The sequence below is a fragment of the Mercenaria mercenaria genome, unplaced genomic scaffold (assembly GCF_021730395.1).
Source record: "Mercenaria mercenaria strain notata unplaced genomic scaffold, MADL_Memer_1 contig_3153, whole genome shotgun sequence".
NCBI lineage: Eukaryota > Metazoa > Mollusca > Bivalvia > Venerida > Veneridae > Mercenaria > Mercenaria mercenaria.
The window spans coordinates 28,491-42,943 of record NW_026461267.1 but is presented as its reverse complement, the minus strand read 5'-3'; the positions used below and the strand labels follow the sequence as shown (position 1 = coordinate 42,943).

The following is a 14,453-nucleotide window of genomic DNA, read 5'->3' as shown; positions in this document are numbered from 1 at the left end:
TCATATAATAAGTGAAATCACTAGAACTAAAATTAAGATAAAATAATTTGAAATTAAGATAGTAGCGTGTCATGTTTTTTCATGATTCAGAATAAATTGAACTTTTTGTGAGAATAAACTGGGTAATATTTATGTGAACTTATTTTTTAAATCGTACAGGCCATTTAGGAGATATTTTTACTCTGGTGTCCATGTGATTTGATGAATCAAGCAACAAAGTTTTAAAAGTTCTGTGTGATAACTGTAATCATAGATATTGACAAATCAAGGGTCAAAACGCCATCAAAAGTGATTTAGTCGTAAAATTCCAATGATACGCTCAACTAAATTTCACACTGATCAGTTGTTAGGTCCCAATAATATTTTTGAAGTAGTGTGAACACTGTAAAATTGGACAAATTAAGTGTCGTAACACGTCTGTGATGAAGCGCTAGACTTTAAAATGATAACTCCTTTGAGATTTGGTGGATATCTGCCCAATTGTATAAGCAAAATGTCAAAAATTTAAACAATTTGACCAAGAAAGGCACATAAATCTGCTGATTACCGCAGAAGCGTTAAATGTTTAAGATACAAAAAAGACGTGGCAGTGATCGTTTTTATGACATTTGGTGTAAATTCATTTTAGTAGTATCTGAGCAGTTACGCGGACAATGTAAACTAAAACAAGAGATCACAGAGTGATCTTGGCGCCCACCAATGTGCCATTTTTGAGTGTTCCAAATTTCAAGACTTATTGATTAGCTCAAGGTCAAATTTTCATTTCCGTACACAACACTGTGCATGTGGTCCAAATTCGAAAGTTGTAGCTTGTGAAAGTAGGTCACTAGATCAATTTCAAGGACAAAGTTCTTTGTACACAAAACTATGCATGTGCATCAAATCTGAAGGCTGTAGTTTGAGAAATTTGAAAGTAGTCACTAGGTCAGTCTTAAGGTCAAAGTTTATTTCGGTACACAAAACTATGCAAGTGGTCCAAATTTGAAGGCTGTAGCTTGAGAAATGTGAAAGTAGGTCACTAGGTCAAAATCAAGGTCAAATTACACTTCAGAACACAAATCTATGCATGTGGTCCAAATTTAAAGCCTGTACCTTCAAAAATGTGAAAGGTGGTCACTAGGTCAATGTCAAGGTCAGAGTTTGTTCCGATACACAATCCTATGCATGTGGTCTAAATTTGAAGCCTGTAGCTACAGAAATGTGAAAGTAGGTCACTAGGTCAATCTTAAGGTCAAAGTTCATTTCGGTACACGAAACTATGCAAGTGGTCTAAATTTGAAGGCTGTAGCTCGAGAAATGTGAAAGAAGGTCACTAGGTCAAAATCAAGGTCAAATTTTATTTCGGAAACACAGAACTATACATGTGGTCCAAATTTGAAGCCTGTACCTTCAAAAATGTGAAAGTAGGTCAATGTAAAGGTCAAAGTTTGTTTCAGTACACAAAACTATGCATGTGTCCAAATTTGAAGGCTGTATCTTGAGAAATGTGAAAGTAGGTCACTAGGTCAAAATCAAGGTCAAATTTCATTGCGGAACACGAAACTATGCATGTGGTCCAAATTTGAAGCCTGTACATTCAAAAATGTGAAAGTAGGTCACTAGGTAAATGTCAAGGTCAAAGTTTTTTTCAGTGCACAAAACTATGCAAGTGGTCCAAATTTGAAGGCTATAGCTACAGAAATGTGAAAGTAGGTCACTAGGTCAAAATCAAGGTCAACTCATGTCAAGGTTCATCTTGCCACCATACATGTGGTCCAAATTTGAATGTTGTAGGTTACTGACAAGAAGATTTTAAAAGCTTTACCCTATATAAGTCTATATGAACCATGTGACCCCCAGGGCGGGGCCATATCTGACCCTAGGGGATAATTTGAACAAATTTGGTAGAGAACCACGAGATGATGCTACATTACAAATGCCAAAGCTTTGTGGTTTGGACAAGAAGATTTTCGAAGTTTTTCCCTATATAAGTCTATGTTAACCATGTGACCCCCGGGACGGGGCTATATTTGGCCCTAGGGGGATGATTTGAACAATCTTAGTAAAAGACCACTAGATGATGTCACATACAAAATATCAAAGCCCTAGGCCCTGTGGTTTTGAACAAGAGGTATTTAAAAGTTTTTCCCTATATAAGTCTATATAAACCATGTGACCCCCGAGGCGGGGCCATATTAGACCCCAGGGAAATAATTTGAATCATCTTGGTAGAGGACCACTAGATGATGCTTCATACCAAATATCAAAGCCCTAGGCTCTGTGGTTTTGGACAAGAAGATTTTCAAAGTTTTTCCCTATATAAATCTATGTAAATTATAGAAATAAACAAAGGGCCATAACTCACTAAAAATTGTTGAACCAGTCTGATTTTCAGGGGGGCACAACTAGGGTACCAATACATCATTCTGACAAAGTTTTGGTCAAAATCCCCCTGGTAGTTTCTGAGGAGATGCTATAACGAGAAATTGTTAACGGACGGACGGATGGAAGGACGGACGGACGGACGGAAGAACGACGGACCACGGACGCAGAGTGATTTGAATAGCCCACCATCTGATGATGGTGGGCTAACAAATCAAAGACCATTACATCACTGAAATCAATGGACCGAAATATTACGACAACGATATGCACTACTAAGCACGGTATTGAACACTTTACGTTTTGTGTTGATCCGCACACACAGAAAAAAAGACTGACATACAGACGAACAACACTGTATCAACATGTCCCCCCCCCCCCCCCCCCCCCCCCCCCACTCCCCCAACACGTCATTTTTATATAAAAAGACATTAAACGCTTACGTTTGATACTAAAAATATGTTATTTACCTCATATATGTCTGTAATTTTTCCAAACACAACTTTTGTCCCATTAGATGAAGTGTATTCTCTATGTGCGCCACTTTTGCTTCTGCACCTGCTGAATCTCTCCATGCTCTTAGTAATTCGTACAGTTTCGATTCTGTTGCGTCATACTTATGTTGGATTTCAATTGCGTCGATTATATCTTCAGAGCTTCTTCCATCTATTTGACAATGTTGTGTGCAAGCTGTACGTAAAATATTGAAAATGTGTATGAAGACAAAACATATAATTGAGCACAACCCGTTAGTTTTAATTCCATAACAATTAATGGTTCTACTTAAAAACATTTCAACCTTTTCTGAGTCATTTCTATTTCTATTAGAGTAATATTGAATAAAAGACTAGAAAATATTAGAACAGGACATTATATAACAGATCTACAGTAACTATCAATGTACAAAATGTCCATTCAACCAAACAAGAATCATTCAAGCATTTAAATTGCGATAATAAAATAGAATAATACAAGAGGGTCATGATGACCCTGGATCGCTCACCTGAGTAATATGAGCTACAAGTTTGAAATGTCAAACTGATGCGAAAAAAAATAATATAAAATAAGTCAGGAGGTCACAGTCATAGTCACAGAAATTCAGTTTTAAGATCGGTGTGAAAAACTGTATATATGTCATTCTAATGTCAACGCTGTATCTTAAAAAACAAGAAAGTAGGTCAATATGTTAAGGTCACAGTCAAGTGGCCGCTAATTATTTGGGGTCATCAGGTAATTATAATTAAACAGTCTAGGACATATGATCAGATTATATTTTAAGGTTTTTATCCTATATAACTCATATAAAAACTAAATGACCCTCTGGGGTGGGGGTAGTGGGGGGGGGGGGGGGGGGCTCATCACCCAGGGACATAATTTGAACAAACTTGTTGGAGAGCCTCTAGGCATTTCTACTTACCAAATATCAAAAGCCTAGGCCTTGAACTGTCAGTCAAGACGTTTATTAAAAGTTTATTTCTATATACGTCTATGTAAAACTTGGGAACCCCAGGGCAGGGCCTTTTTTACCCAAAAGGCATAATTTGAAAAATCTTGGTAGAGGACCCCTAGGCAATGCAACATACCAAATATCAAAAGCCTAGACCATGCAGTTTCAGACAAGAGGATTTTAAAAACATTTCCTATATAAATCTATGTAAAATTTTGGACCCCCTGGACGGGGCCTCTTTTCAACCCAGGGGCATAATTTGAACAATCTTCATAGAACAGCATTCGCTGATGGCACATGCCAAATATTGAGGCTCTACGCCTAGTGGTTTTGGACGAAAAGATTTTCAAAAATTTTCCTCTATAAGTCTTTGTTAACCATGAGACCCCAGGGCGGGGCCATATTTGACCCTAGGGGGGATAATGTGAATAATCTTGGTAGAGGTCTACAAGATGACTACATACCAAATATAAAAGCCCTATGACCTGTGGTTTTGGACAAGAAGATTTTTAAAGTTTTTCCTTTCGGTTGCCATGGCAACCAGAGTTCCGCATCGAACTCAATTCTTTGAACAATTTTGAAAGGGGGCCACCCAAAGATCATTCCTATAAAGTGTAGTGTACTTCTGCCTAGTGGTTTTCAAGAAGTAGATTTTTTTATAAAAATGTTGACGGACGATTGACGGGCGACACACGACACACGACGGACATTGAGCGGTCACAAACGCTCACCCTGAGCCTTTAGCCCAGGTCAGCTAAAAATGTATTTGTTTTCCAATAAAAACTATTCTTAAGAATACAGAAGACACTGTCATAAATGAATTTGTATGTTCAGGAATATATTTTACATAAAGACTTACAAAAGAGGTTAATGAAGAAAAGTTTGTAGTTTCTCGATGGTAAGATTGTCACAAAATGTGCGAATAGACTGTTCCAATCCAGGTCAGTCTCGGAACCATCAGCTAAAAGATGACAATTTTAATCAATAACATTTAATGTGTAGTTTTTAAACGATTTTTGTATCAGATCATGATATCAGGTTTGTTTTTACAGGAAAAAGTTAAACATAATTTTGGATGGTATACAAAGTGCAGTACCAGGGCATTATTGATAATCTTGGAAATCACTTTCGTTGACATGTTTAAAATGCTTATTACTAGCGCGTATTAGCGCATTCCTTCCACAGTGACAAGTTTTATTGTTTTAAATGGAGCATTTATGTCTGGAAAAAAGGATAATATGATTAAAGTCAGTTAGCTGTAATTTCCATCAAAGAGAAGATAATGATTCTATCGTATTGCTATTTAGTACATTGTAACATATAATAAATGGAAACCTCATAGGATAGCCAACACAACAAAAACAAAAATGTTACACGCTCGATTTCAAATTAGTTTTGGTTGGTCAATTAAACATAATTATATACCTACATGTATCCTATCTAAAATCAATTTGAAAACTATAACGTTAATCCGTAAAGATGATATGGTTATATTGACCATTTCAGTTTGCGCAATAGGTAGAGATATTTCACTACTTGAATGTCAAGTAATGTTAAGGGTTTCTACATGTATACACAACTATCACAGTAATAAAAGTAATGTCTTTAGGAAGGAGTCATATTTGCTTACAGGCAGATAAATCTCTGTAATTTTACAAAACTTGAGTATAACTAAAACACTGATGTATTGAAAAGAAAGATGTACCAGATATGTTGCTTTTATCCTGTACACGGCTCATTTCTTGATGACAGCTTTATGCCGTATGTTTAAGGTTTAAAGTCACGCCGACACAGCTCAGGATATATACCAATTTTCCAGCTTTAATTTTAGGGGACGGTTTCAGAGGCCCCAACCCCGGCATTATTTCACCTGGAAGAACCACTGGCCTTACGCAACCAGCTGGATGGCTCACATGACCACCTAGGCAGGGCTCGAACCAACAAGAAATGTAGACAAGTGATTTACAACATTAACAACTTAATTACCTGGTTAACTTTAGTAAATGACTAAAAAAAAGTCTTTACATTTCTGAGCTATGCAATGTAATTTTCACCGAGTTTATTATATCTATTAGGATAACAATGTGGAGACTACAGGCCACGCAGCATGAAAAAAGAAAATGTTGGTAGATATTTTCATTTTTGACATATTTTCCCTTTTTTTTTTTTTTTTTTTTTTTTTTTTTGCTTTTTACTTTTTCCGTTATATGTTCTTGTTAATCTTGTTAATCCGTCTCTTCTCATTATAAATCTCTCCTTACTAACTATAATGTATGCTTACTTGTACCAGGCGGCAACAACTGAGGAGGATGGGGAGTTTCTTCAGTGTCTAATTTCATTTCTTCCACAGTATTCGTTTGTTTTAATCTTACTACTGACATACATTTTTCTTATTCCCATGATCTGTATTCATTTTCCCGGCATTTATCTGATTTGACAACATATGAAGACCTGAAAAAAAAAACTTTTGATTACTTAAAGAACATCAATAACTTTTCTTTAGTATACGAAATAAACAAACATTTACCCATATAAAACTGATTAAGCAATCTTCATTATATAATCCAACGACAGAATAACGTTAACATATTAACCATAACCAGTTAAAAAACCTTTAACTATTTTTGTAAATCTTTTAAAGAAATGTATCAAATTGATACAGACTTGATCGTAGAGCCAATACAATAAAAATACCTTTACTATTCATGTAGCCTACGAGTAAAATATTGTTTGCTTTATTGTATATTGTCTGCTAGTATGACTGTTGTTTATACCGCTGCACATCTGTGTATATTCAGATTAGGGTCTGTCCTACCAATAGGCATATTCATTCTTAGGATATTTTGCATTTCAATTTGTCTTACTTAGCACCTAATAAACGGTGAAACCCGAACTTCTTTAGGTAATCGATTATTGATTTCTTTCATATGGCTAACATAAAGCGATGTATTGGTTAGATATTTATCATAATTGTATTTGAGGGTAATACGTCTTTTCGTGACGCTATCAAGAATAACATTCTTCTTCGGTCAAAATCATATATCATAAAGGGAACCTCAATTGACCTTAACCCTATTTAATTTGACTTGAATATCTAAAACATTTATAAATCTACTATTATACATTCTTCTTCTTTTTAAAACTGTCCTATCTTTATATAAAGAAAATTATATCTTATCATATTAAAATTAAGCGAAGTATAACGATATGATACCAGCTTAGATACGACAAACGACATTTTAGACTATCCCGTACTGCCAATATTCGATCAATTAACGAAATTCGTCACGCGCTAATTTTCATAAAAAGAAACATTTAAACGCAAACGATCAAATTGTAAAAAGTAACCATTTTCACCATAAATCTAAGGTATAAAATTAGTACTCACAAAAAAAATGTCTTTTTTAATTGGCAAAAGTTTATCCGGTGTCATTTTGTATAATTTCCATGGTCATGACCTATATTCGATCAAGGGAAGCTACTCCTGTAATCAGTGTGTTTTCATTACACTGCATACATAAAAAGGCGCTGCATAAAACTTTGAACTGTCACAAGTAAAAAAGTGTCACTTTCGAAAAGAAACAAATGGAATTTTATCACTTTTGTTACAGTCTTAAACATATTTACAAAATGTTTTGTCTTTAGTTTACTGCTCATTTTCTATGTGTTCACAGTTTGGGCACAGAAATGGAGCACCACACATCAAATATCCCACTAAGGCGCAGAAAGCAAGGTTGACCCATCCATTTCACCTGCCACAACAACCCCACTTTACAATAATGATGTACGGAATTCTGTTGTGTCAGAGGAGAACCTCAAATTATGCATTTTCCTCTTCACCAATTTCTTCTTCACTGTAGCTGTTAAGTATAATAGCAGCATGCTACAATTCCCTGCCCCTTTTCACTGGAAAACCGGATGTACTAGCCAAGGATTTTACAGTTGCCTTCTTTCTCTTGTCACATGTTTTCTGCTGATTATTAGTGTCCTTGACTTTTTTTTCGACAATCATTTTGCTGACGGTGTTTCTTTCTTTTTTAACAGTTTGAACTGCTAAAAAAGAAACACTCAACAATTTTGCCACCTTTACACAATAAAAGGTTTCATCTGATCTGGCGTTTCCTATTCTTTCTGTGAATGGAGGATTCTGGGATTTGAAGGTCATGGCTTGTGCAACTACTAAATCACTGACAACTGCAGAATTGAATGGATGGGTTCCGCATCTCTCAAAAGCTGCAGCAACAATATCTGTCACAGCGAGGGTAGACGAATATACCTTACAGACTAGTTGACAAAAGATAATAGGTAAGGGTAGATTTCTCGGAAGCACGGAGCACCAAAAACACAGCCCCAGAGCCATGCATTTACATAGTAGGCCCACAACAAAAAGAAGCTTTAATGAAAACATATTTCAGACGGGTTGCTTCAAACATCCAACAAGTACATATTAATATAAGCTAAATATTGATAAAGGGGAAGGAATTGGTAAGGGGCGAAATGGGGTCTGGGTGGGGGAGGAATCCGAAGGGGAAAGTCGAACAAGGACGAATATACAAGGGAATGCCATGTTCTTTAAAACAGTCGCACTTCAACGTAAACCACAATAGCGCAAATACTCATGTACCAAAGGTAAACACACAACGACGATCAACCGAATAAAAGAAAAACGAACAATCAACACATAAGAAAACAATAGGGCACCGTTATAGACTCACAAGCTTACAAATGCACCCACACAAGTAGGAAAAAACAATCAAGTACCGTCTTGGGATTCGGCTGCCAAAACAAAGAGGAGCCACGAAAACTTACTAAAAGTAAAGTGGGAGGGGATGCAAAAAGTAGCGTAAATGCAAGGGAAAGGAGAGGGCAAAAGGGGGAGTGGGGCGGAGGAAAAACTCTTACACAAAGAAGAAAACATACGCAACACACAATACAAGACAGACAAAACAACCCGTTGAAAATAGGGGCACCGCCTTGGAACGGTCAATAACCTAAATAAAGGAAACTGGGGGTTTAAACGTGTTTAGGGCATGCCAACTTCGCACTTATCCTACTTTCAACAGGTTAGGCAAGACAATGTTAATAAAATACCAACAATAAAAATACTACACACGCAACACAAAATACAACACGGAAATAAATGGCAGCATCAAACAAGACAACATACGCAACACAAAAACGAGATGGAGGAATAACTAGTTGGAAATAGGGGCACCGCCTTGGAACGGTCAATAACCTATTTAAAGGTAACTGGGGGTTTAAACGCGTTTAGGGCATGCCAACCTCGCACTTACCCTATTTTCAACATGTTAAACAACACAATGTAAATAAAATCCCCGCTGAGAAAGGCTCTAACATTAGTGCAAAAGTAACAGATAACATCATACCTGGTTATTAAACGCTCGCCTGACTCTCGCATGTACTTTTGGCAAGCAGAATTCCAGGTAACCTAGAATGGGTCAAAACAACTCAAATCAAGGAGATGGTGAATGTGCGAACATTGCGGCGGCACAACAAACAATATATTTTCAGAGACTTGGCACATTCTGTCAGCTCGAGAGAGCAGTGTGACTTGTGTCCGTCATACAGAACTAACTCATAATCATTAATCATTATCACGTTAAGGAAGGTATTTCAACAAATACTGACAGAAAATTTTAGTACTTGACCGTCAAGTTGATGAGGCGGTGCCACTTGATCCTTGAGTAGAGCCTTCCATCAATCATGTGTGCACCTGGGAAAATTAAAAAGGGTGCAACCTGCTGTCCAATCCCATTGACACATCCAATAAGAGTAGTTGTCTGCGACTTGCCTGAAGTTACAGCCTGTGTCTTTAAAATTTTCAAGCGACAGCCTTTGATGGCCTGAGGTCATTATTCAGTCCTATTTCTTTAACTTTGAAGGTTCTGTCTGGTTTGTCTTCAAGATCATATTTCACTAAAATTGTTTTAAGCTCTGTGAAATGATTGTCAACTGCCTGTCTAGTTGCACTTTTTGCTCTGGCAATCTGCAATGCTCTTGGTTTTTTCAATTCAAGTTCTGGCCAGCGTCCCAAAAACTATAAAGCCATTCATCAGATACAGATCTATCATCCTTTGTTTGTAGTCTAACTGAATGGCATAATCATGGGGCTAAGCTCATGGTTTCCTGGCGGGTATAACCGTAGACCACTAGGTGTTGAGCCAACAGAGACTCCTGCTCCTGACTAAAGAGTGGAAACACACCTTGACAGTGTCCACATTGATCCTTCCTGCAATCCTAGCTGCAGGTGTTGTTGTTTTTTTTTTTTTGTTTTTTTTTTTTGGTTTAACGTCGCACCGACACGATTATAAGTCATATGGCGAGTTTTCAGCTTTGATGGTGGAGGAAGACCCCAGACGCCCCTCCGTGCATAATTTCATCACGAGCGGGCACCCTGGTAGAACCAACGTTCTTTCAAAAGCTTGCTGGATGGCTTCCTCACATGAAGAATTCAACGCCCCGATTGAGGCACGAACACACATCGGTGAGGGGCCAGTGGTTCAAAGTCAGCTACATTAACTTCTCGGCCACGGAGGCCCCCGCAATTGTTGCATATGGTACACGATATATTACTGAAGCCTTTCTTATGTTCAATTCCTTATTTTTGACAGCTAGGTAGGCTCTTGTCAGGTCACCTGTGTCATAAGACCTCATTTAGCAGATACAGGAGGCTAGAAGAAGACAAAATTTAGGAGAGGTATTCTTGAATTGCATCCAGTTATTATCCAATTTAATTCCAATGATGGAAATGAATGATAAACATAGTCATGTATGTTGGCGAAACATTTTGCGGTAAGTATACGTTGCGGGACTGATACGATGGCATTGAGCCACTGGTAAATATGCATTTCAAGCAGACGGAATGTAAACAAATCAGTTTTTATAGTAAGCAAAGGGTGATTATTAATTGCATATTGGGCATAGTAAATTCCAGCCATTTAGATTTTTTTTTCAAAAATTTAATATTTTTTTACCTTTCTTATCTCCATTTCGACGAAGAGATCTTTTTGATAGTTGTAGTTCTCAATGTGGACAAATGGTTCTCGCGCAACTGTTGCATAGGTCAAATAAGGTAAAATATAAAACATTTCCTGGGCCAATCGAGTTTAATTTGTGATCTAATTTTGGCAGTACGAGGATATCCATACAGTCGTTATTCACTCGAAAATTGGTTAAAAGCAACTGTCATGTTAAGCCACTACGCTTAAATACATTTGAAATCAGGGAAAAAATAGACGTATGATGGACATGAACGAACACATATATCACAATATAAAAGTATCTTGTATCGTCTTTACAGAAACATAATCGCTAAAAGGTGTTAAACTATAATATACAAAATGAAAAGCCTTAAAAAATATTTTTCTTTCTCGCTTTATTGTGTGAGACACACGTACATACAAAACGAATTGATGTCCTGTCCAATGATGGTCACACGTATGCTCACTTTTAGCCAGTTACTTAGGTTAAGATTTGTTACGTGTGCTTAAGTGGCAGGGGCCAGTTTCGCATTTGGCCCGGTACGTTTTTTAAATAAAATAGACAGATGCACTTTAAAGGCATTTATAGTCAACTGGTTATTTATGATGGTTATAGAACTGAGGATTCCTGCGTACGAGTAGTTATTGTGTAAAGTAAATATGTACTTGAATCGAATTTCCTAGCTCCGTGTAGACGACCGGGTCTAAAGTCTTACCTGAGGTAATGGAATTCAGACGAAATGGGAACGGTCATTCATCCATCCAGATTCAGCTCAAAATAGCGGAAAAAGTAAACGGTTATGAGACACTTTTCTTCCCACCATTATTTTCGTCTGGCCACATGCTTTAAAAATATGCATGTATTTTAGGTCAGTCATTTGCAGATAATACGGTACAGGTCGCGCAAGGTGTGCAGTTTGGGCAATTTTGCCTCAAAAAATTTAGTGTCCTGAAACTTGCGTTTTACTCGTTTTTATCACAGAAGCAACACAATCGGCAGGCTGAAAATGTCACACAATGAAGCGCTAAGTCTACATTCGCTCAAACTTTTTCATGATTTTTTTCGCACTGGTATCAGCGCAGATTTGTGAAATTTTCAAATTAACTGTTCCTTGCTCCCATAAATCGTTTTTGTATTTGTATACAGTAACGATATTACGCAGACAGTATTCAAAGTGGAAAGAAGCGTTTACCATAATGTCCAGTACTGGACAGGTATAGTGACCATGCACGGACACAGCCAATTTTCTCAGAGGGGGTCCGATCACCTGCCACCCACCCCCCACCCCCACCCCCTCTGGAAATTTTGAAATATAGCACTTCATTTTTTGCATTCTGGGACAGTTTTATGGACTAACCTGTTAAATTTGGGGAAATGATAAAATCAAGCTTTCTTGAAGGTAAAATTCTTAGTTTCTTTTAGATAAATAATATGAATTATGTCGGGGTCGTATGTAGCAGCAGCCGCATATACTTTACATGCAGTCTTAATGTTGCCTTTTTCGAAAAACATTTTCTTTCCTTCTTGTCTTCTTTCTTTTTTTAAAGATTTTCCAGAGGGGGTCCGTACCCCCGCCCCCCACCCCACCCCTCTGGATCCGCGCATGGTGACATATCATGCTTTCTGTTTATGCAGGTAAACTTGTGTTTGGTTAAATTTCAACAGAGCACAATTGTCTGAACAGTGTACAAACCCATTACTGTTTTTTCAGGCAAGGGTGGAAAAAAAAGTGGTAGACAATGAAAGTAGTAACATTTTTATTAAAAAAAATAAACAATGAGACAAACATTTCCAACATCTTTGGACGGTTCAAAAATCCCATGTTAAACATACGATAAAGCCTGAAACGCGTGAAAATGTTCCGAATGTAAATCGGGTGAAGTAAGCGCTCTTATGTATAGAGTTAGATTATGCGTCTAGATTGATTAAACTGGGCGAGTCTACTTACTTATTACTTGAGGATGAGATAAAAACGTGTTTTTTAAATGTTGCTCTTAAACAAGGGTGGCGGTTGAACTACTAAAAGTACAACAACAGTTAATTCACAACAAATCGTACGGTATGTTTTATAATAAGTAGAAGCTAGTCGTATTTACGCTTATGAGACCTGTTTCACCTATAAGTAAAGAATTCACAGGTCCATCATGAAATATTTTCCCCAGCGCGCATATACTTTACATATTCAATATGATCGCGTCCTCGGCCGCGATCAATAATAATGATAATAATACCCTCCATCTTGTTTACAGTCAATAGGCACTCTTATTCAGCTTGAGGGGCAAACTTCATAATTTAAAAAGCGCAATGAATTTAGAACTAGTTCGAAGCTCGAAATTAATAGTTTCATTGGTAGATTCGAGCCAGTATGTCGAAAATGAAATCTAAGAAATAAACTGAATTTAAGCTTGAATTAAATTCTGAGCCTATGAAAGAAAAGAGGTTAAACATTTCAAAAAGTAGAATTCAGAGGCGGCATATTTTGGGCAAATTAAAAGACTGAAATTCAAATTTCCGAAAGGACAAATATCAAGCTGACATTGAATTTTGAGCAAATTTAGCTTATCAAACTTTGATGTATTGGCTCAGCATTCAACGCTAGCTCGATCGATATTCGACTTCAAACAATTCAGTTTAATATCAAGTCGAAATTCGCCTTTGGAATAACAAATTTTGATCGAAATTATGAAATTCAATGATATTTTGAAATAACTTAGACTATTTTAAAACTTTGAAAGTTTATCATCTGGTGTAGCTTGAAACTGAAATTGCGCAAGTTATGTCTTCGTGCTGGCATAAGACTCAAAACTAGTTAGAAATGTAATTTCGATCTGTGATGCACCTCGCGGCAACTACAGTTATTTGATTATACACATAACCACTTATAACCATTATTTCTTTGTTAAACTTTAAACTCCCTAGCGCAGGGCCTCTTTCCACCCAAGGGGCATAATTTAAACAATTTTGGTAGAGGAACACTTGGCAATGCAACGCACCAAATATCGAAAGCCTATGCCTTGCAGTTTCAGGCAAAAAGATTTTTAAAGGTTTTTTTCCTATATAAGTCTATGTAAAAGTTTTGACCCCTGGGACGGGGCCTCTTCTTAACTCAGAGGCATAATTCAAAAAATCTTGGTAGAGGACTTCTAGGCAATGCAACATACAAAAATATCAAAGGCCTAGGTCTTGTGATTTCAGACAAAACGATTTTTAAAGTTTTATTCCTATATAAATCTATGTAAAACTTGGGACACCCGGGGCGGAGCCTCTTTTCACCACAGAGACACAATTTGGATAATCTTCATAGAGGACCATTAGATGATGTCACATGCCAAATATCAAGGCTCTATGACTTGCGGTTTTGAACAAGAAGATTTTTAAAGTTCTTCCTTTCGGTTGCCATGGCAACCAGAGTTCTGCATGGAATTCAATTCTTTGAACAATTTTGAAAGTGAGCTAGCCAAGGATCATTCCTGTTAAGTTTGGTGTAATTCTGCCCATTCGTTTTCAAGTAAAAGATTAAAAATGATACAATATTAAATGTATAGTTTTAGTACGTTATATACTTAGTAATATAATACTATTTGTACAAAATATTCATGTGCATCTTATATACTTGCTGAGCGCTTGATATTCACGTGAATGC

General features: G+C 36.9%; 1 protein-coding gene across 3 annotated transcripts in view; it reads right to left on the bottom strand.

Moving 5' to 3' along the window:
* LOC128552785 (uncharacterized) overlaps positions 1-14,453 on the bottom strand; it is a 37,541-nt gene that overhangs the window by 21,196 nt on the left and 1,892 nt on the right. For 2 of the 3 annotated variants that reach the window (XM_053533847.1, XM_053533848.1), the window contains exons 2-4: positions 6,090-6,259; positions 4,668-4,769; positions 2,832-3,051 (exon numbers count right to left, since the gene is read on the bottom strand). In XM_053533847.1, the coding sequence (XP_053389822.1) occupies positions 2,832-3,051; positions 4,668-4,769; positions 6,090-6,189 (422 nt within the window). In that variant the 5' untranslated portion in view covers positions 6,190-6,259. Of the gene's footprint in view, positions 1-2,831; positions 3,052-4,667; positions 4,770-5,513; positions 5,983-6,089; positions 6,260-14,453 lie in introns of those variants that run through there. The other variant, XM_053533849.1, reaches the window with a different exon arrangement.